The 24088-nt window shown below is 37.8% G+C and overlaps 1 protein-coding gene and 1 pseudogene across 8 annotated transcripts in view; both read right to left on the reverse strand.

Moving 5' to 3' along the window:
- NBEA (neurobeachin) overlaps window positions 1-24088 on the reverse strand; it is a 666092-nt gene that overhangs the window by 330987 nt on the left and 311017 nt on the right. For all 8 annotated transcript variants that reach the window (XM_060394443.1, XM_060394442.1, XM_060394441.1 and 5 more), the window contains 2 exons: window positions 21668-21732; window positions 979-1087 (listed from right to left, as the gene is read on the reverse strand). In XM_060394443.1, the coding sequence (XP_060250426.1) occupies window positions 979-1087; window positions 21668-21732 (174 nt within the window). The remainder of the gene's footprint in view (window positions 1-978; window positions 1088-21667; window positions 21733-24088) is intronic.
- Window positions 2610-11861, reverse strand: LOC132657296 (charged multivesicular body protein 3-like; annotated as a pseudogene).

Here is a 24088-nt window from a genome sequence, read left to right on the forward strand (position 1 = left end):
ATGAAGTGGATATTATGGTTATTATAACAAAACAGTTATTTCTGCCTTATTCTTTTCAGTGAGGTAGATCAGAGATCTCTAGGCCTAGGACATCAACCTGCATCACTAACAGAACTGCTTTACTGAGATAAAAACCTCAAAACTGGAAATATGGGTTCTGGCTTCCAGCTGCACCACACTTGTTCATGTTTTATCATGACCATAAATTGCTGGACTTAAGTATTATTTTCAAGGCCAACCTAAGTCAAATACCAGGTCACCTAAATATTTCTGAGAATAAGTTTATTGAATCAGGGTAATATGTCAAATAATTACTGACATGCTAGAAATATAAGAATAATATTTATTTAAAAAACTATTAGTATTACTATGTACTACTTGGAATACCTTAAATTTTTGAATATAAAATAGAAATGATAGTTTGTTCTTTATGCAAATGATAATTTGTGCTTATGAAGATTTTAAACTGTTATGTTTCCATATATACATACAGATCTACATATACATCATATATAGTATGTTGCTTCATTCGTTAATCAAGTATAAATTATAAAAATAAAATATGAACTAAAATGATCTTTGGCCACTCTAAATAGAGATGAATACATTATTAAATAATAAATTGCTGAAGAGCAAAACTGTTTCTTCACATAACCACTATTACACCCATATCTAACGGTGTGTAAACTATGCTTAAAAATTACTAAAGGAATTGCACTGTAAAACTATATGTGCCTTTAAGAATAAGTTAGAAAAACCTCAGTCTATCAAGTGGTTAGGCATAATGCTAGAGTGGTCTTTTCATATTGTAAATGAGGTAATAAGTGCCCTGTCTGACATTTACTAAAGCTTTTAAAAACAACTGAAATGCCTTCATTGAAATTTTCATCTTAAAAAAAAAAACTTACGTAAGGTTACCATTGGTGACAACTGACTTGAAACAAAAAAGCAGAATTTAATTCACTCCCAAAACCTTACCTCAAACTCTGCATGTTTATGTACATCCTCAGCTCTCTGTCTGTTCAAAATAAACTCAGCTTCATTTGCAACACGAACTATATGGTCCTTCATAGCATGGCATAGCAATCTGAAAAGAGAAATACCTTTGGAATTAATATAATAACTTTGTGCAACTCAATTTTTTTCAGTAATCAAATTTCAGTATTGTAAATATTAACTATGCATAGATTTTAGATAAGTCTAAATCATACAATTACAAAATATGCTATTAAACTGTTACAGCAATGCCTCTTAAATACAGTGTGTCTTGTGAACAAATGATTCAGTTAATTTAATAAAGGTATTAAAGGCAAGAAAAACAAGGATTTTGGACACTTTTAAAATGGTTAAAGCAACAGAATTCAGTGTCATGAAAGTAAATTTTTACAAAAAACCTGGATAATCGTTCGTTAGAAAATCTAGACTGTATTCTTGACTTTAATTAATATATAGACACTAGGACTAAATTACATCTAAAATTCACTTACATGCTCAGATCCTTAATTCTAAGATGGAACCTTCCTTAAATAAATTCTGAGGAGCAGTGAATTCAAGATAGTGTCTCACTAGAAATCTTACAAAAATCTATGTCTGTTCTGACATAAACTTTGTTATCCCATGGTGAGATTTGGGTTAAATTGTCACTCTAGAAACAGCAGGAACTTCCTGGCCATATGACGGAGGCCTCACATAAGAGGAACGCAGGCACATTCCAAAGGGAATATGTCTAGTTTTCAGGATGGATGTTAACAACTTAAGTTACTCAAAGAACACAAGAGTAAGGGGAAATCTACTAGAAAGCACAATACTTGGGGGAAAGTGGCTCAAACACTTCTGTAAATAATATTGGAGGGCAAACAATCGTACAGATAGTCTTAAATTTAATCACTGAGGAAGCTGGGAAAATAAAAGAAGTTAAAGACTAAACTTTCCAACTAGTAAGTTTTGATGACCTTATTGGTTTATATTTTATAGATAATCTTCAAAAGAGAAGAGGTTGGAGTCTTTGGTTCAATGGCTTTATCTAGTGCATGAAGGCTGAAGAAAGCCAGGAAGAAATCTAACATGTGTGAATTAGTGCAGATTACAACATTTAAATAGATTAACAGAAGACAGGAGGAAGGGACTCAGGGTCTGGCTGGTTAATAGGTATGATACCATTCTTAGGAACAAAACAGTGGATGACCGAAGCAAAGAGGCATGGCGGCAGAGCAGGGGATGGGGTAGGAGAGATTCATGCCTCAGATACACCAGAGAAATTGTATCGGTTGTCTGTCCTCCTAGTTTTTCACTGAGGAGTTATACATCAACTAATGCATGATATGTTTGTGTGTGTACTTTTTTTAAGCAGAAATTTATTAAGATCCATTTATATAGTGTTTTACACACACAGAATCCTCAACATTCAGGCAATCAACACTATTCTCAGAAGTGCATTTTAAGAAGACAGACTTCTTTGACCTCATCCCCTAAAAAGATACTTCTGTTTATACTCCTAAAAATGATGAATTTATTACACCACCTCTCAAGAACAATCCCACTAATCCCAAAACCTCTGCAGAGGGTGAACAGAGATTAGCAGAGAACCTTCTCCACAACACAGTGCCACACCCAGATGGGTAGTGCAAGAGACACAGAAATGGCTTCAAGGAGTGTGTACCCAATAATGGGGCTGTGAGGAGAGCCTGGGGGCCCTGCTGGGGGCCAGACAATACTGAATGGCTTCCAGGGCCTCTTATTCCTCCTCATGTTCTCATGCAGCCATGGCTCCTGGAGATTTAGGCTCCGGGAGGGCATCTCTCACCTTACTACGTGCTTTGCCTAAAGCCCCTATGGTGATGTCAAACAGAATTCTGTCAATTTCTATTGCTGCTGCTTCTTTCATTTCTTCTTGATTGCCCATGCTTTCAAAAGTGTCCTCTAACATCTTTTCTATGATCCCAGCCTTTATCGTCTCTTTGGACAGGTCCCACATGGTGGCCTGGATTTCCAAGATCTTCACAAGATGCTGCATGGCCTTCATCACTTCTGTGTTCTTCTGCAAGAGAACCAGCCACTCACACAACTGCCGGCTGGTTCTTCAGCCCTGTGAGCACGGAGTTCATGTGTACTTTGGATGCACAGAGCTTGCTCATGGCCTTCCTTGACCTGAATCATCTTGGCCAGAACCATGCAGACATCCTTCTGACCCTTTCTGGCAGCATGATTCATAGACTGTTTCACTTTTTCTTCTTCTCTATGGATATCTCATATCTGCCCGTCAACAACTCTCATTTCTTATCTTTAGTGACCATTCGTTGGCCAGCTCTTTGGGCAGCTTCTCCTGAGTTTTTCCAAATAGTCCCATGGCGAACTGAACTGAACTTGCACTTCCCAGCTTTCCATTCCCTGAGCCCAGGCAGGTCACAGGCAGCTGCTTGGGTGGGGCCATTGAGAGGCACCTGTGATGTTTTATTTCCATGCCTCTACTTATCTGACTCTTTTAAAGGGGAGCTAAAAATCCCAAAATCTAAGATTCCTTTAGAATCTTCAATTCTATCTAACTTCAGGAAGTCACTCTATTGGCCATAATCAGCTTCATATATTAAATTTTTAAGCTCAAATAATCTACTCTGTGTCACAGTCACAGATAAGAATCCTAAACTTTCTCTCTTCCCTTCACTGTCTCTCCCTGGTTCCAGGCCAATTAAAAAAAAAAAAAAAAGACTTCCAACTTCCACTTCTGTGATCCCTCTGTTTTCTCTTAGTCCTTCATCCACTGCTCGATTTATTTCCTTTTTCACTAACTTGGATCCCATGATTCCACATTTTAAGCATCCTCTTGCAACACCTTCACTCAATCCATGATCTGTGCTATAGCTGCTTAGGAAATACGTTAACACTAGGTAGAGATGGGGGTATCCCTTCTCAGTCCTACATCTGGACCTCTGAGAAAACTTAAGTTGACTTTTCTAAGCTAATTTTGTTAAGGCTGTATTCCTCGCCATGTGTGGTTATTTAAGTTTCTGTTTTTATTACGTTAGTGAAAGTTAATGATTAGAAAAAATGTCTTTAAATGCCTGAATCCAAAAAATCTCCCAGACTTTCTCAAGGAGCTGCGTGTATGTGTTGACAGCCCTTGAATACTCAACCAGGCAGGTTTGAACCCTACCTTTGTGTTTACTTTCTGCTGCCACAGAATCTCAGCATCCATAGGTGAGAGTTTGGAACTTTCTCCTCTTTCCAGAGCATGAAAACTAAGCATGTGCAGGGCCCTTTAGAATTTCAGAAATATGTCCGAGCTTTTCAGTCTTGTGTACATTTTACTCCCTTGCTGTTCCTCTCAAGCTTTTTGGTTTGTCTACCATTGGCCTCAACTGTTCTCTATCACCTCAGGCAATGGCAACCTAAGATACTGGCCTATAAATGCCTTCAACAAATGCCCTCAGTAAAGCAGCTTTCTTTTCACACTAGGCCAGTTCCAAGTTAGGCAAAATGAATCTTTTAACCTATTCTCCCAGGGAGTCACTAGACAGATCAAAAGTAAGTGATTAAAATTCTTTGCTAATGATGTCTATTTCCCTCTGGCACAGTGGCTTATAATGTGTGCTTTTTAAATTGTTTCCTTTGAACTGGAAAGCAAAGGTTGGCACTGGAGTTAAGTTAAAATGTCACAAAATTACTGCACCATCACACCCCCTAATAGTTTTTGAAAACATTTTTGTTGTATATACAATTATTGAGACTTTTTTCTTCAAACATTGAAAGTATTATGTCCTTATCTTCTAGCTTTCTTTGTTGCTGTCATTCTACTTTCCCCTTTTTCTAAGTGATCAGTTCCTTCTTTCTGGGTGCTTTTACCTCTTTATTTTTGGCTTTGCCCAGTTTCAGTACCATGTGTCTAGCTTGGGTTTCTTTTTATTTATCCTACTTGAGGTACACTGTGATTTTCATATTACTATATTTTTATTTTCAATCAGCTTTAAAAAATTCACAAACATTATCTTTTAAAATATTTCATTTCACCTACTCTGTATTTATTTTCCTTTTTCAATTCTGATGATTTACAAATTAAACTTTCTTATTCTACCCCCACACCTCTTAATATCACTTTCATTTTTCATTTCTTTCTCTTTCTGCATTTTGGGTAAAAATCTCAAAATCTATTTTTCAAGTCAGTATAATTCCCTTCATCTTTGTATAATCTGATGAATCATTAATATACAGAGTTTTTCCAAATTGTATTTTTAAAATCTATGAACTGTTAGTCACTCAGTAATGTCTGACTCTTTATGATCTCATGGACTGTAGCCTGTCAGGCTCCTCTGTCCATGGGATTCTTCAGGCAAAAGTTAGTGGAGTGGGTTGCCATTCCCTTCTCCAGCGGACCTTCCTGACACAGGGATCAAACCCAGGTCTCCTACATTGCAGGCAGACTCTTTACTGTCTGAGCCACCAGGAAAACCTTAAAAAAATAATATATATACATGTATATATATATATACATATATATACATTAAAAAAAAATATATATACATCCCCCAAGGACTATCAAGGTTAGAATTATGAAATTCAGGAAATAGTACAAAATCGAATGAATAAAAAGAGACCATGGGAAGCTTTGAAAAATTGAGAGGTGACAGAATTTAAGGCTTTCCTGGTTGCTCAGGGGTTGCTCCTAGGGGTAGGATGTGAATGCTCTACAGCAGAAGATAATCCTCAGTGACCCATTCAGCTTTATTCACTCTTCAATCTGTTGAAATCTGACTTTAAGATCATCCTACATTAATCACTAGTCTTGTTAATTTTATTTATTTTTAATCTGCTTCTTTATTACTTAAACATTGTTTTAATTCAAGCCTAATCATCTGTCATCCAATTACAACAGCCTCCCGATTTCTCTGACTCCCTCAAATCTTCAGTTCCTCTGTTACATTTTTTGCTCTGCCACTAGTGTTATTTACACTTCTTGGCTACTTTTATTGACAAGATAATAGTTAAACATTATACATAGACATCGGTCTACTTTTCTAACTTTATCTACCGCCTTTTCAGTATATGTTTTCTGTGTTTCAGAGAACATAGTTCTTTAGTGATTCATGCAACTTCAGGATTTCTGTATGTGCCACTTCTTTGTGGAACTCCTACCACTCACTCCTCTCCACACAACTAAGAGACCTTCTCCCAATTTCTCAGATGTTCTGGGAATTATATTTATCACACTGTCTTATGGACTTTTCCCCCTCTTTTTTCCTTTTAACAAGTCTCTCTTAAGACTGTGAAGTTCATTAAATGAAGTACAATCCCATTCATCTCTGTATCCAACATGATTTGCATGGTAGCTGTTGAGAAACATGGACTCGACAATAACACATGACTAAATGGAAAAAATGACTGAGTGAATTCCTGAGCAGGTTATGTAGGAAGGAGGGTAAAAGAAGAAATATAATTTTAATGATGTTAGTTTAACACTATAAAATTCTATTATATATTTAGCACATAAAAACGGGTAAATAAAAATATCATATAACTTGGTAATTATGGAATATTTTCTTCCTCAGAGTAACTGTACAACACAGGAAGTAAATGAACTGGTTTTCATCTTCTATTCTAAGTTTATTTTTCAAAGGGACTAGAAAAAGAAAACAATTTGTTGAATCCCATTCATTCTTCTTCTAGAATGGAGCTGTCATAGATACAGGAAAGCAATCAGGGAACAAAACAAAGCATTCTCTTACAAATGGAATACATATCATTATGGCAAGTTCTGTTTACTAGGAAGTCTCTAGTTCTATGCAATTTGTTATAATTTAAATTGTTTTTCATTGATCAGAAGCCCTGAAATCCTGAATTTCAAATATAAATAGTTTCTGTTGTTTTATTGAAAGAAAAAATGTCAATAGAAGAGGCAATATTAGAAATTAGACAAATAAGTCTTTCATCCTTTATAGATGAATGGGAGAACAGAAGGAAGAACTAGTTTATATTTAAATTCTGCTTTTTATTAATGTTATAAATTTGGACAAATAATTTTCTATGTGTCTTAAGTTTTAGTCTTCTGATTAGAAAATGGGTGTGTACTGTCTCACATATCCTAAACACTAGAAGAAATAGTGCATGCTCAAGCTGTAATATGATTAGATTTTTAGATCCTGATTTAGTCATGAAGACAGGTCCTTATCAGAAGTGACGTGGCCACATGGTGTAGGAGCAGATGTAATACCTCTGTGTTAATTTTTCTGGCCTCAGAATTTAAAAAGAAAGGCATAAAGTTTCTGGTGACACTGTAAGGAAAAGTTTGACTGAATAAGAAAAGTTTAATTTCTTCCTGTGATTTTTTTAAAGACTATTAAAAAATCTGGGAAAAAATATGATTTCCATTTTTAAATTTAAATAATATAAAGTTCAAAAGAGATTATAATTCTTAAAATAAAATTATGTTCATATTTGTTTTATCAGATAATAAAAACATAAAGGTATTTTTTAATTGTTTTAAATCTTATTTTCACAAAAAAAGCTAGAGTTGATTTTTTTTCTTTTTTTAATCCTACATAGTGTGCCTACATCTGTTTAGGCCCTAAAATAAGCCTTCCCCAATCATTACTGTCTCCCGGAACATATCCTTCTTCTACAGTCAATGCAGTTTTTATAACATTATTTTTGCACGACTTATTTATAATGCCTGTGACATTTTGAACTGTTTAATATTTTGTCCATGTAAACTCTAACTTCTCAATTACAAAATACTTTTAGATGAAGACCAGATGTAAAATGTATTTATATCACTGCTAAAACTATTTAACAAGTATTTTATAAGCATTTATTCAGTTTTTTTGCTGTATGTATGGTAATTATACAGACATTAAGAATGTCAGAAATACCTGTAAAGCTATTACACTATTTTTGGTAATTAGAAAATAACTAATCCTTTCAGCTTGGACTGTGACTCTTTATAACAGTCATGTTATAAAAAAAGTATTCTGTTTTTCCACACATTGTTTTGTAGAGAGCAACTGAGAGATATAAATCATCTGTGTTCTCACTTTATGAATATGGGAACTAAACAGCCTATAATCAATGCATTGAAGCCATTACCCAGATACCTTGGGGAGAGTTCCTAGACTAAATTAATGGCCAGGCCATGACTATGTGCACGCGTGCTCAGTTCCTCAGTCACGTCTGATTCTTTGCAACCGCATAGAATGTAGACCACGAGGCTCTTCTGTCCATGGAACTATCTATACAGGCAAGAATTCTGGAGTGGGTTGCCATTTCCTCTCCCAGGGGGTCTTCCTGACCCAGGATTGAGCTCACGTCTCCTGCAGCTCTCACACTGGTAGGCAGATTCTTTACTACTGAGCCACTTGGGAAACAATGCCACGACTGGTTTTTTGAATCTCAGCTGGCATTAAGTAAGTCTCAGCAGTAAGTAAGAACAATAAAAACAACAACAAAAAAATTATGTCTCTAGGAAATAAGGAACAGAAAGAATATGGCACGGAAATGATTCTACGAAAAATAGGGCACCGTTCCCTTTTGTTTTAAATATAAAAAACCATTTGTGTCTTATGAAATAAACTACTTCAGTTCAGTTCAGTTCAGTTGCTCAGTTGTGTCTGACTCTCTGTGACCCCAAGAATTGCTGCACGCCAGGCTTCCCTAACCATCACCAACACCCGGAGTTCAATCAAACTCAGGACCATTGAGTTGGTGATGCCATCTAGCCATCTCATCCTCTGTTGTCCCCTTCTCCTCCTGCCCACAATCCCTCCCAGCATCAGAGTATTTTCTAATGAGTTAACTCTTCTCATGAGGTGTCCAAAGTACTGGAGTTTCAGCTTTAGCATCACTCCTTCCAAAGAATACTCAGGACTGAACTCCTTTAGAATGGACTGGTTGGATCTCCTTGCAGTCCAAGGGACTCTCAAGAGTCTTCTCCAACACCACAGATCAAAAGCATCAATTCTTTGGCGCTCAGCTTTCTTCACAGTCCAACTCTCACATCCATACATGACCACTAGAAAAACCACAGCCTTGACTAGATGGACCTTTTTTGGCAAAGTAATGTCTCTGCTTTTGAATATGCAGTCTAGGTTGGTCATAACTTTTCTTCCAAGGAGTAAGGTAAGGTAAGGTAAGGTAAGGTGAGTTCACTCAGTCGTGTCTGACTCTTTGCGACCCCATGGATTGTAGCCTACTAGGCTCCCCCGTCCATGGGATTCTCCAGGCAAGAATACTGGAGTGGGTTGCCTTTCCTTCTCCAGAGGATCTTCCCGACCCAGGGATAGAACCCAGGTCTCCTGCATTGGAGGCAGACGCTTTAACCTCTGAGCCACCAAGCGTCTTTTAATTTCATGGCTGCAATCACCATCTGCAGTGATTTTGGAGCCCAAAAAAATAAAGTCTCACGCTGTTTCCACTGCTTCCCCATCTATTTCCTAAGAAGCGATGGGATCAGATGCCATGATCTTAGTTTTCTGAATGTTGAGCTTTAGGCCAACTTTTTCACTCTCCTCTTTTACTTTCATCAAGAGGCTTTTTAGTTCCTTTTTACTTTCTGCCATAAGGGTGGCGTCATCTGCATATCTGAGGTTATTGATATTTCTCTCCTGGGAACCTTGATTCCAGCTTGTGTATCTTCCAGCCCAGTGTTTTTCATGATGTACACTGCATATAAGCTAAATAAGCAGGGTGACAATATACAGCCTTGGCATACTCCTTTTCCTATTTGGAACCAGTCTGTTGTTCCATGTCCAGTTCTAACTGTTGCTTCCTGACCTGCATACAGGTGTCTCAAGAGGCAGGTCAGGTGGTCTGGTATTCCCATCTCTTTCAGAATTTTCCACAGTTTCTTGTGATCCACACAGTCAAAGGCTTTGGCACAGTCAATAAAGCAGAAATAGATGTTTTTCTGGAACTCTCTTGCTTTTTCCATGATCCAGCAGATGTTGGCAATTTGATCTCTGGTTCCTCTGTCTTTTCTAAAACCAGCTTGAACATCAGGAAGTTCGCAGTTCACGTATTGCTGAAGGCTGGCTTGGAGAATTTTGAGCATTACTTTACTAGCATGTGAGATAAGTGCAATTGTGTGGTAGTTTGAGCATTCCTTGGCATTGGCTTTGTTTGGGATTAGAATGAAAACTGACCTTTTCCAGTCCTATGGCCACTGCAGAGTTTTCCAAATTTGCTGGCATATTGAGCACAGCACTTTCACAGCATCATCTTTCAAGATTTGAAGTAGCTCAACTGGAATTCCATCACCTCCACTAGCTTTGTTCATAGTGATGCTTTCCAAGGCTCACTTGACTTCATATTCGAGGATGTCTGGCTCTAGGTGAGTGATCACATCATCGTGATTATCTTGGTCATGAAGATCATTTTTGTACAATTCTTCTGTGTATTTTTGCCACCTCTTCTTAATATCTTCTGCTAGGTCCATACCATTTCTGCCCCTTATCGAATCCGTCTTTGCATGAAATGTTTCCTTGGTATCTCTAATTTTCTTGAAGAGATCTCTAGTCTTTCCCATTCTGTTGTTTTCCTCTATTTCTTTGCACTGATCACTGACGAAGGCTTTCTTATCTCTACTTGCTATTCTTTGGAACTCTGCATTCAGATGCTTATATCTTTCCTTTTCTCCTTTGCTTTTCACTTCTCTTGTTTTCATAGCTATTTGTAAGGCCTCCCCAGACAGCCATTTTGCTTTTTTGCATTTCTTTTCTATGGGGATGGTCTTGATCCCTGTTTCCTGTACAGTGTCACTAACCTCCGACCATAGTTCATCAGACACTCTATCAGATCTAGTCCCTTAAATCTATTTCTCATTTCCACTGTATAATCATAAGGAATTTGATTTAGGTCATACCTGAATGGTGCAGTGGTTTTCCCTACTTTCTTCAATTTAAGTCTGAATTTGGCAACAAGGAGTTCATGATCTGAACCACAGTCATCCCAGTCTTGTTTTTGTTGACTGTATAGAGCTTCTCCATCTTTGGCTGCAAAGAATATAATCAATCTGATTTTGGTGTTGACCATCTGGTGATGTCCATGTGTAGAGTCTTCTCTTGTGCTGTTGGAAGAGGGTTTTACTATGACCAGTGCGTTCTCTTGGCAAAACCGTATTCACCTTTGTCCTGCTTCATTCCGTATTCCAAGGCCAAATTTGCCTGTTATTCAAGGTGTTTCTTGACTTCCTACTTTTGCATTCCAGTCCCTTATAATGAAAAGGACATCTTTTTTGGGTGTTAGTTCTAAAAGGTCTTGTAGGTCTTCATAGAACAGTTTAACTTCAGCTTCTTCAGCATTACTGGTTGGGGCATAGACTGGGATTACTGTGATATTGAATGTTTTGCCTTGGAAATGAACAGAGATCATTCTGTCGTTTTTGAGATTGCATCCAAGTACTGCATTTGGGACTCTTTTGTTGACCATGATGGCTGCTGCATTTCTTCTAAGGGATTCCTGCCCACAGTAGTAGATATAATGGTCATCTGAGTTAAATTCACCCATTCCAGTCCATTTTAGTTTGCTGATTCCTAGGATGTCGATGTTCACTCTTGCCATCTCCTGTTTGACCACTTCCAATTTGCCTTGATTCAGGGACCTAACATTCCAGGTTGCTATGCAATATTGCTCTTTACAGCATTGGACCTTGCTTCTATCACCAGACACATCCACAACTGGGTATTGTTTTTGCTTTGGCTCCATCCCTTCATTCTTTCTGGAGTTGTTTCTCCACTGATCTCCAGCATATTTGGCCACCTACCGACCCGGGGCGTTCCCCTTTCAATATCCTATCATTTTGCCTTTTCATACTGTTCTTGGGGTTCTCAAGGAAAGAATATTGAAGTGGTTTGCCATTCCCTTCTCCAGTGGACCACATTCTGTCAGACTACTGACCTCTCACCGAAGCTAAAATAATGGTGCCTAGAAGGAAATTCCATTTGAAGTCATTCTCAGAGGGACTAAAAAAACACTAAATACATATATATATATATATATATATATATATATATGCATATATTTTAAAAACATGGTTCTAAATGTAATTCAGATAAAATTTATGATTACTAATCTTGAAATAATTTCCTTTTTACTTGAAATTTAGCCATTAATCAATGGGAGCTATTTATCTTAGTTTTCAGTAAATATATTATTGTCAATATCTAAACTTAAGTCAGTAAGTTAGCAATACTGTTTAAGATCTATTCATTTTGTAAAAGGACAGACTTTTTTTTACCTCATTTATGAATCTCGTATGTTTGATAATCTACTAATATGTAAAATGAATAACTGAGTAGTAAGAAAAAATATAAATAAGTTATTACATGAAAAAATATAGAGGGAACTTTGTTTTTCAGGCAGTTCTATGGTTTCTTGGTTCAAAATCAGAATCTCAACTCTAAGAAAAAAGTTTCTTATAGAGTCTGAAGGTGCTGGTTTTTAAAACATGTGTTTTGCTGTGCTTAGTTGTTCAGTTGTGTCCAACTCGTTGCGACCCCATGGACTATAGCCTGCAAGGCTCCTGTGTCTATGGAGATTCCCCAGGCAAGAATAATGGAGTGGGTTGCCATGCCCTCCTCTAGGGGTTCTTCCCAACCCAGGGATCAAATGCAGATCTCCCGCATTGTAGGCACATTCTCTACTAGCTGAACCGCCAGGGAAGCCCAAGAATACTGGAGTGGGTAGCCTATCTCTTCTCCAGGGGAGCTTCTCCATTCGGCAATCGAACCCTATCTCCTGCACTGCAGGAAGATTCTTTATAGCTGAGCTACCTGGGAAGCCCCTTTTTAAAACATGGTTTTTGCCAAATCAAGGACACAAAACAAACTCAAGTAAACTAAAGCTTATTGGTTCAATTATTAAATAGCATTTGTTAAATTAAAGAGGACATTAAAGTTTAGGTTATGGTGGCTCAGATGGTAAAATGTCTGTCTACAATGCGGAAGACCTCGGTTCGATCCCTGGGTAGGGAAGATTCCCTGGAGAAGAAAACGGCAACCCACTCCAGTACTCTTGCCTAGAAAATACCATGGACGGAGGAGCTTGGTGCAGGCTACTGTCCATGGGGTTGCAAAGAGTCGGGCACGACTGAGCAACTTCACTTATATTATCAATAAAAAATTATACTTGAATGCAATATGCTTCTCTTCTTCAAAATGTAAGAAATGTAAGGGATATATTTTCCTGATTTTAAAGAACAAACCGATAAATTGGAATTTCATGAATCATCGGTCAAATTCAGTGCTAAACAAGAATACATTCTGACTTGTCATGAATATTCATTAATTGCATCCTATACATTTCCAAAAGAATGATAAAGGTTTATTTTAGGCAAATGATTAATTTATTTCAAAAGATTACTAAAGTTCTATAATTTAAAAGTCTTTCTTTGCTTTATAGTTCAATTCATATTTTAATAATTTAAAATCCAATTATTATTGCCAAGATATTATAGGCAATTTTACATCCCATTAACCTTGCTTTGTTTTAATTATAAAGATCCTTTGTTAGATTCCTTTAAATGATCCAGTTTATAATTCAGCCTGTCCTAGGGAGTATTTTAATTCAGCTGCACATTCATCAACTGTTTTTGTCCTGTTAATTGTAGACAACTGCACAATTGCTTTCTCCACCTATGATTGATGAATTTTATTCACGAGTGTAGCTGTTAAGTAGGATAAACATTTATAACAATTTCCACTTAAAGATTTTTATCTTCATTCCCACAAGGACAAATTAAAGACTGATATTTAACAACCAAGAGAAAACATTATGTGTATGTTTCATTTTACAGTATTAGCAAATGTTATGAAAAATGTTGTATTTCCATGCGAATGTGCTAAAAGTGTATGCAAAGAATCTAATGTGTGCCTAGCATATAGTGGGTATCAACAAATATAGGCCAGATAAACAAAGCAATGTGTCTTTAACTACATCCCAACTATTTAAATATGATATTTTTTTGATTGGAACTCCCAGTTCAAATTTATGAAAGAGAAGAGTCTAAATTGAAAAGGAAAGGGCCAAACTAAAGATAGGAATCAGCAAAATATTATATGCCATAATAAAAAATTATTAAAAAAAACTTCCATTTTTAAAGTGCCAATATTACTTGTTTGTAAAAAAAAATGTCATATATTACTTCCAACTTTCAGAGAAACTAGGCAAGATGTGAAACAATGTCAGAGGGAGATTATAAAAGGAAAGATATAAGCATCTGAATGCAGAGTTCCAAAGAACAGCAAGAAGAGATAAGAAAGCCTTCTTCAGCGGTCAATGAAAAGAAATAGAGGACAAGAACAGAATGGGAAAGACTAGAGATCTCTTCAAGAAAATTAGAGATACCAAGGAAACATTTCATGCAAAGATGGGCTCAATAAAGGACAGAAATGGTATGGACCTAACAAAAGCAGAAGATATTAAGAAGAGGTGGCAAGAATAGACAGAAGAACTGTACAAAAAAGATCTTCACGACCTGGATAATCACAATGGTGTGATCACTCATCTAGAGCCAGACATCCTGGAATGTGAAGTCAAGTGGGCCTTAGAAAGCATCTCTACAAAGAAAGGTAGTGGAGGTGATGGAATTTCAGTTGAGCTATTTCAAATTCTGAAAGATGATGCTGTGAAAGTGCTGCACTCAATATGCCAGCAAATTTGGAAAACTCAGCAGTGGCCACACGACTGGAAAAGGTCAGTTTTCATTCCAATCCCAAACAAAGACAATGCGAAAGAATGCTCAAACTACCGCACAACTGCACTCATCTCACACGCTAGTAAAGTAATGCTCAAAATTCTCCAAGCCAGCCTTCAGCAATACGTGAACTGTGAACTTCCTGATGTTCAAACTGGTTTTAGAAAAGGCAGAGGAACCAGAGATCAAATTGCCAACATCCGCTGGATCATGGAAAAAGCAAGAGAGTTCCAGAAAAACATTTATTTCTGCTTTATTGACTGTGCCAAAGCCTTTGACTATGTGGATCACAAGAAACTGTGGAAAATTCTGAAAGAGATGGGAATACCAGACCACCTGACCTGCCTCTTGAGAAACCTGTATGCAGGTCAGGAAGCAGCAGTTAGAACTGGATATGGAACAACAGCCTGGTTCCAAATAGGAAAAGGAGTATATCAAGGCTGTATATTGTCACCCTGCTTATTTAACTTATATGCAGAGTACATCATGAGAAACGCTGGACTGGAAGAAACACAAGCTGGAATCAAGACTGCCGGGAGAAAGATCAATAACCTCAGATATGCAGATGACACCATCCTTATGGCAGAAAGTGAAGAAGAACTAAAAGCCTCTTGATGAAAGTGAAAGAGGAGAGTGAAAAAGTTGGCTTAAAGCTCAACATTCAGAAAACGAAGATCATGGCATCTGGTCCCATCACTTCATGGGAAGTAGATGGGGAAACTGTGGAAACAGTGTCAGACTTTATTTTGGGGGGCTCCAAAATCACCGTAGATGGTGACTGCAGCCATGAAATTAAAAGACGCTTACTCCTTGGAAGAAAAGTTATGACCGACCTAGATAGCATATTCAAAAGCAGAGACATTACTTTGCCGACTAAGGTCCGTCTAGTCAAGGCTATGGTTTTTCCAGTGGTCGTGTATGGATGTGAGAGTTGGACTGTGAAGAAGGCTGAGAGCTGAAGAATTGATGCTTTTGAACTGTGGTGTTGGAGAAGACTCTTGAGAGTCCCTTGGATTACAAGGAGATCCAACTAGTTCATTCTGAAGGAGATCAGCCCTGGGATTTCTTTGGAAGGAATGATGCTAAAGCTGAAACTCCAGTACTTTGGCCACCTCATGCGAAGAGTTGACTCACTGGAAAAGACTCTGATGCTGGGAGGGATTGGGGGCAGGAGGAGAAGGGGATGACAGAGGATGAGATGGCTGGATGGCATCACTGACTCGATGGACGTGAATCTGAGTGAACTCCGGGAGTTGGTGATGGACAGGGAGGCCTGGCATGCTGCGATTCATGGGGTCGCAAAGAGTCAGACACGACTGAGCGACTGAACTGAACTGAAACGTGTTTATCAATAGAAGAACTGGTATTTGAACCTTGTACAAAGAAAGTATTTTGAGACAATGCTACTGAATCAATAACTCAATAAGATGGTCAGAGGAGCCTCTCTGAGAGTGTGACATTTAAGCGGATTCTCAGTGATGGGAGGAATCAATCATGTGAAGATGTGGGGAAGGAAGACTCCCAGCAGAAACAGCAGGAAGAGCCTGGCCCCAGGTTTTCCACTCCACACACTCTCCCTGAGCACCACATTTGCATCCTTATCCCCCACTGACCACATGCAAGCTGAGAACTCCTGAATCTAAATCTCTACATGAACTGTCTCTTTGGGCTTCCAAAGTGCCTCAGTGGCAAAGAACTCACCTCCAGCGCAGGCAACATGGGTTCGATCCCTGGGTCAGGAAGATCCCTTGGAGGATGAAATGTCAACCCACTCCAGTGTTCTTGCCTGGGAAATCCATGGAAAGAGAGCCTGGTGGGCTATAGTCCATGGGGTCAGAAAAGAGGCAGACACAACTCAAGTGACTAAACAACAAGAGCTGTCTCTTTGAAGCCTGACACCCAAAATCTAAGACATCAATCTAACATTTCTACTTGGAACTTTCACAGGTGCTACGAATTCAGAGCATGTGACTGCATGTTCAGTCGTGTCTGACTCTGCGGCCTCATGGACTGTAGCCTTCTGGCTCCTCTCCTCATTCCAGGCAAGAATACTGGAGTGGGTTGACATTTCTTACTCCAGGAGATCTTCCTGACCCAGGGATCAAAGCTTTGTCCTGCATTGGCAGTGGTTGGTGGTTTAGATGCTAAGTCGTGTCCAACTCCATGACACCATGGACTGCAGACTGCCAGGCTCCTCTGTCCATGGGATTCTCCAGGCAAGAATACTGGAGTGGGTTGCCATTTCCTTCTCCAGAGGATCTTACCAACCCAGGGATCGAACCCAGTCCTCCTGCATTGCAGGCAGATTCTTTATCCACTTAGCTACAAGGGAAGCCCCAACGGATTTATTTACTTATTTATTGATTTTTACTATTAATGCCACCTGGGAAGCCCTATGAACTCAGTGTAACCAAAAATAAAAACATCTCTTACTCAACCTATGTCTCTCCTTCTGTATCATTCTAAGTAAACTACACTTATTGTAAATTATCCAGCTCTTAAACAAGAAGGCAAAGTACTCATGATTCCTTCTGTCCTCTCTACCATTCAATCTATCAGCAGTTCTATAGATTTAATTTCTAAGTGTTCTGTTGTGTGTTGAGTCGCTCAGTCTGTCCAACCCTTTGTGACCCCATGGACTGTAGCCCACCAGGCTTCTCTGTCCATGAGATGGATTCTCCAGGCAAGAATACTGGAGTGGGTTGCTAGGCCCTCCTCCAGGGGATCTTCCCAATCCAGGGATTAAAACCAGGTCTCCCCCACTGTAAGTGGATTCTCTACCACCTGAGCCACCAGCTACTTCAAATTTGCCCACTTCCTCCATTCTCATAGCCACTCTTAGTTGGTTTATGACACTATTCTCTTCAACGAGATTCTGAAATTTCAGACAGCTATCTCACTTCCAGTCTCCAGCCCCAGAAATCGATTTGTCACTCTGCAGATTATGCCAAACTTCTTCCATCCTTTACACTCCCGCACCCTTAGTACTACTTACAAACCCCTTTGTGGTAGGACTCTTGCCATAAAGGGTTGACCCTGGCCTCTCTATGGCTGGCACACAATATGTGCTGAAACAGCTGTTTGCGTGACTGAGAAGAGCTCTCCAGCAACACGTCTTGCTGGCTCTCACCAATAGGCTTTTGCACTATACTATTCCCTCAGTCCAGAATTTTATTCCTACTTTTTTTTTTTTCTTTCATCTAGCCATGTCCTAATCACTTCTCAGTTCTCAAATAACATGGTGCTCTGTTTACTGTAGTATATCAACCAATGAGCGCTCAGTCGTGTCTGACTTTTTGCGACCCTATGGACCCTGCCAGGCTCCTCTGTCCACGGGATTCTCTAGCCAAGAATACTGGAGTGAGTTGCCATTCTTTTTTGGCAACTGGGCCTCCTACTTTCACTCCTTTTATAGACTAATTTTAAGAACAGTTTAAGGTTCACAGCAAACTTGAACAGAAGTTATAGAGATATTCCAGATGTCCTCCCCAACTTATTGTACTCTCCCTCATTATCACTAATTCCCATCAGAGTGGTTACATTTGTTACAAATTATGAACCTACATTCATAGACTGCATTATCACCGAAAGTCTACAGTTTACGTGACGATTCACGCTTTGTGTTGCATATTATAAAGGTATGGAAAAATGCAAAATGATATGTATCCAGTATTACAGTATCATACAGGGTAGATTCATGCCCTAAAAATCCTCTGTGCTTTGCCTATTCATCTCTGCTTCCCTTTAAGCCCTGGCAACCATGGATCTTTTCACTGTGTCCATAGTTTTGCCTTTCTCATAATGTCATATAGTTAGAATTATACAGTAGCTTTTTCATATATTGGATTCTTTCATCCTGAAATATGCAATTAAAGTTCCTTTATGTCTTTTCATGGCTTGATAGCTCATTTCTGTTTAGCACTTATTAATAAATACTCCATTGTCTTGATACATCAGATAAATGAATGGGTAGTTATTTATCTATTCACCTACTAAAGTACATCTTGGCTATTTACAAGTTTTAGAAATTGTGAATAAAATTATTATAAACATCCACATGCAGGTTTTTGTGTGAATGTAAGTTTCTAATTCCTTTGGGTAGTACCAAGGAGTATGGCTACTGTATTGTATGGGAAGACTAAGTTTAATTTTATTAAAAATACCAACCTGTCTTCCAAAGTGGTTGTACCATTCTGCATTTCCACCAGTGAAGAATTAGAGTTCCTGTCACTCCACAGCCTGAGCAGCACTTGGGGTCGCCAGGGTTCTGGGTTTTGGCTCTTCTAGGTGTGTAGTAGTATCTTACTGTTGTTTTAATTTCCATTTTTCTGATGACCTATGATGTGGAACATCTGTCCCTATTCTTATTTTCCATCTGTACATCTTTTGTTTAGGAAATTGTTAAGGTCTTTGGCTCATTTTCTAACTAGTTTTCTTATTGCTGAGTCTTAAGAGGTCTTTGTATACTTTAGATAACAGCCTTTTATTAGATGCATCTTTTGTAAGTATTTTCTCTCAGTCTGTGGCTGTATTCTCATTCTCTTGATACTGTCTTTTGCAGAGCAGAAGTTCTTCATTTTAATGAAGTCCAGCTCATCAGTTCCTTCCTTCATGGATTATGCCTTTAGTTTTAGAGCTAAAAACTTATCACCAAACATGTTATCTAGATTTTCTCCTTTGTGTCTTCTAGGAGTTTCATAATTTTTCATTTTACATTTAAGTCTGTGATCCACACTGAGCTAAGTTTTGTGAAGAGTATAAAGTCTGTGTCTGCATTTATTTTTGGATGTCCAGTTGTTCCAGCATCATTTGTTGGAAACATTATTTTTGTTTCATGGTCTTGGCTTTGCTTAGGTGCACTTTCTGAAAATCCTATCATAACCACCACCAACTGGAGAATGCACTCCTCCAGACTAGGTTAAGTGCTCTGCCTTCTTCTCAGATTAGTACCTATTAACATGTGACCCTATCACAGCACCCTTGTGTTACTGTATGTGCTAGTCTGTCTTTCCTCCAAAATTTAGAAACATGTTTGACTCATTCACTTATCTATTCCCAGTGCCCATAATCGTGTTTAGTATATGAAAGTGAAGTCACTCAGTCGGGTCCGACTCCGTGATCCCGTGGACTGTAGCCTACCAGGCTCCTCTGTCCATGGGATTTTCCAGGGAAGAATACTGAACTGGGTTGCTATTTCCTTCTCCAGGAGATCTTCCTGACCCAGGGATTGAACGCAGGTCTCCCACATTGTAGGCAGATGCTTTACCATCTGAGCCACATATAGTTGATGCTAAATAGACATTTGCTATGTTAATATATATATGAGATGTGATTATATATTTATAGCTAGCTATATTTCACTATTTGTTCCAAAATCATTTTTACTAGAGAAACTATTGGTATAAAAATGGAAAAACAAATTTAAAATGGCGCAAAGAATATTATGATGAGCATTTAGAGGTTTTCCTGGATTAAATAAAAAAAAATTATAACTACTTTCTATAATTCCAACTCCTTCCCTAAATCAAAATAAATGCCAAACACTACCAATGAATAACAAAAAAGTTTCAAAAGCTAAAAATCTCTATTAGCAAAATTTTCACTCTTCTTCTTTTCCAAGAAATAACTATAATCTTAATTCTACAAACTAGAGGTTCAATTCATTAACTCTTCAGAATTACTGATAACAGCATAATTTTTGTTTTTTACTTCACAGCTGAAATGAGTTAGCAAAACTAGCATTATGTGAAATGAGAGATTTTATAACTCATATGACAATGAACTGCCTGAACAAATAATTTTTCACTGCCTGAACATGGATAATAATTATTATCAATTATTTTCACAATAAAGTTTTATAAGAAGTAGAGTATATTACTATGTTTAAAATGATTATGCTATAAAAGAAAACTAATATTCTCTTGTATCTTTTGCTTGGCAGTAGGGCAAATTTCATTTTAATATTTAGAGTTGTAATATTATGACTAAAAATAATTCAATCATAAAATATCTAAGTGAGAAATGCACAGTAAGATGAATTATTGTAAAAACAGAGGCTATTTCTCAGAATATAAAACATTGATAAAAAAATACTAAGTTGTATTTAACTTTTTTCAAAATAGTTATAGCATATACAATAGGTTTCAAAGACTACCCTATAAAATATTCTTTCATGACACCTCTTTTGATAAAGATAAGTTTTATATACAGTAAAATTATTTCCTTATTAATGTAATTAAATATGGTTTCAAATAAGACACAGACTGTGCCTAATCTTCAGGCATTATTTTCCAAAGAATGCACTCTGTCATAGATGAAACTCAAGTTGTAAGGGATGCAAGTCTTTGGCTAACAGAAGCTGTACATGTCAGAATGTTGTCTGTTACATCTGTCTTACTGTATTTATTGCCAATAAAGTATAGGAAAAATCATAATGAACGACAGTTTATCATAAAAGTGATAAATGCAATAATGAGCTCAAACATAAATCTTACCATAACATCATTTTACAATGGAATAAACATGTTCCTAGCCAGACCATTGAGGTTCCTACATTTAACTTCTCTCACATTTTTACTGGGATAGCAGAGAGCATGACACGGTCGAATGAAACTACTTCACATGAACTGAGACGGGCTGAGGGAGTAAACACTGAACGTGGCTTTGAAAACAGATGGAGCAGCAGATGGGACTGCAGACTGGGTTCACTTGATCTGTGTAAAACAACTTTACTATCTGGTAAGACATGGCTCAGAACTCACAAAAATCTTATAGACTTTGTCCCTTTATTTCATACCTGCTTCCCCTCTCCCAAATGAAAATTGCTAAACATTTTAAACTTTGTTCCTTTAAGGTATAAGTACCTGTGTGATAAATCATTCAACTAAGATATATTTTGCTACATATTTTTGGAACAGATGGCAGGAAAGAGCAGTCACCCAGTGGAATAAAATGTACACTGACTAGTTGTCTAAATACTGTACAATTAATTACCTTCCTTCATTGATGAGCTCAATAAATGCAAGTCCTGCATTCTTCTGAATAGAATTTTGCCATTCCTAAAAGGAGAGAGCAGACCACGTGTAAGAAAAATGAGCACGTAAATGAAAGTTAACATCTGGTTTAAGGATCATGTTGATGCTAATAACCTCCACGTGATATTTCTAAATCTTTCTAAAAGATTGTTAACAAATGCTATTTTCTGAGAAATGAAAATTTTAAAAGCAATCCTTTATTGCTTAGTTAAAAGGTGCTTTTGAATTCCCAGTGATACAGACTGAGACAGAAAGTGAGGTCACAAGAACAGATCCTCACTGTGACTGTAAAATGTTGCTTATTTTACACTTTTTCTATGGAATATTTAGAATATGTTTTAAAGAGCTTTTTGCTTATTAATTTATTCCAGGGACTTCAAATTTCTTGGTCTTTTTAATACAGCTGGAAAATTTAGCTTTTTATATTAAAGATTACACCTCTTTCAATGATACAAATAAATATTTGTCTAATAAATTTTTATTAAAAATCCTTATTGATCAGTCATGCGACCCATCTATAGAGTTTTCCTCCATGATTTTATACTAATTAAGTGTTGGCCATGAATACGGCTTTTGGAAACACAGTCTCCATGTCACTCCTTCACTCTGTTCCTGATCTTGTTCCCTTTTAAAGCTGTGAACACATGCTGGGAATAAATGTGGTCCCCCAAAGTAGGTAATTACTTTGTAAATATTCTCTGTTCTAAGTAGATCTGTGAAGAAATAAAACAAATCATGAACAAATCTATATTTCCCCAGGAGACAGAATCAACAACTTGGAAACAGGGAGGTGATAGTCTGGGGACAGGAATGACCTAATAAAAGCCTAAATGACCCTATTTTCAGCAAAGCCATTGTGTTTAAACGCTTCCCAGGTAACACTAGTGGTAAAGAAACCACCTGTCAATGCAGGAAACTCAGGTTCAATTCAAGTCAGGAAGATACCCTGAAGAAGGAAATGGCAACCCACTCCAGTATTCTTGCCTGGAAAATCCTATGGACAGAGGAGCCTGGTGGGTTACAGCCCATGGGGTTGCAAAGAGTCAGACGTGACTGAGCACATTGTATTTTAGCTGCCATAACCTTTATCAAAATGAAAAGATCTTTGTTGCACTGTATTGAACTTATTAAACCTTCCAAATAATTTTTGTTGAAAACAATTATAGGAAACACTTTTCTCTACATTTTAACAAAATGACTTATTGCTATCCTCATATATTTTGAGTTGAGGCACAGCATTAAGTGAAAGTCTCCAAAGAAGAATAAACAGGAAGACCTAGGATGATTCTTGGGAACCATTCACATCTTTCAGATTAGAAAAAGAGCAGTTGAAAAGGACAAGAAAAGATCTAGCAAAATTTAAGGACAGCTGCAAAATATTAGAAAACATCCATGTACATACATTGGGTCAGGAAAATAGAAAAATACAAGACCCTTTAATTACTAACAGCATTTTTTAATAAGTTAAAAATATTATTGTATATAAACTAAAAAATTAAAATACAGCAAACCACAAAATACATGAAACACAAAAGTGAAACTACAAAAAGAAAAAAGACGCCACTCCAGAGGAGGGAAAGGGAAGCTCTGGTGGTGGAGTCGCATCAGAGCCAGAGGATGGCCTGAGAGCTGGTGCCAGCTCAGGCTGAAGAATGGGCCCAGGAGCTGGTGCCTGAGCTGGCTCTAGCTGTGGAGAGACTCCATCTCTGGTGCTGGTGCTGGGTACAGTGCTGAGATTGGCACTAGGTGTGCTGTTGACTCTAGTTCTGTCTCTGGATTTGGTGCCAAACTAACTCTAGCTCAGACAGCAGTGCTAGAACTGGCTGTGAACTGGCTCCAGTTCTGGGACTGATTCTAATTCTGGCACTGGTGCCAGGCCTGGTGTGAGAATTGCTGAGAGAAATGACTCTAGACAACTATGGATCTAGAGCTGATGTCAACTCTAGAGCTGAAGCCAGAGCTGGCAATAAAAAGGAGCTGGTAAGCTAGCTGGCTCTAGATCTACAGATGGACCTACCTTTATCCCAGTGCTAGTGCAGGCACTGGTTCTAGCTCAGAGGTGCTGCTGGGACTGGTTCTAGTATTTGCTATAGCTGTGTAGCTGCTGATGGAGTTGACAGCTAATGATGGAACTACCTCTATCTCTGGAGCTGGCTCCAGTTACATAGCTGGTTCTAAGAGAGAACACAAAAAGAAAGGATCTCTATTTCTCTCCATTTTTTCCCATCCATAGGAAGGGAAACTATTTTATGTGCTCTGAGCCCAACAACAACAACAAAAATTATGGGTTTAGTCTGTCTTGCTCTTTTGCCACCTCTAACTGTCCTGGTCATCCTTTCTCAGACATGCTGCTGTTGCTGCTAAGTCACTTCAGTCGTGT

This window comes from Ovis aries, chromosome 10, assembly GCF_016772045.2.
Source record: "Ovis aries strain OAR_USU_Benz2616 breed Rambouillet chromosome 10, ARS-UI_Ramb_v3.0, whole genome shotgun sequence".
In the NCBI taxonomy this organism is placed as follows: Eukaryota; Metazoa; Chordata; class Mammalia; order Artiodactyla; family Bovidae; genus Ovis; species Ovis aries.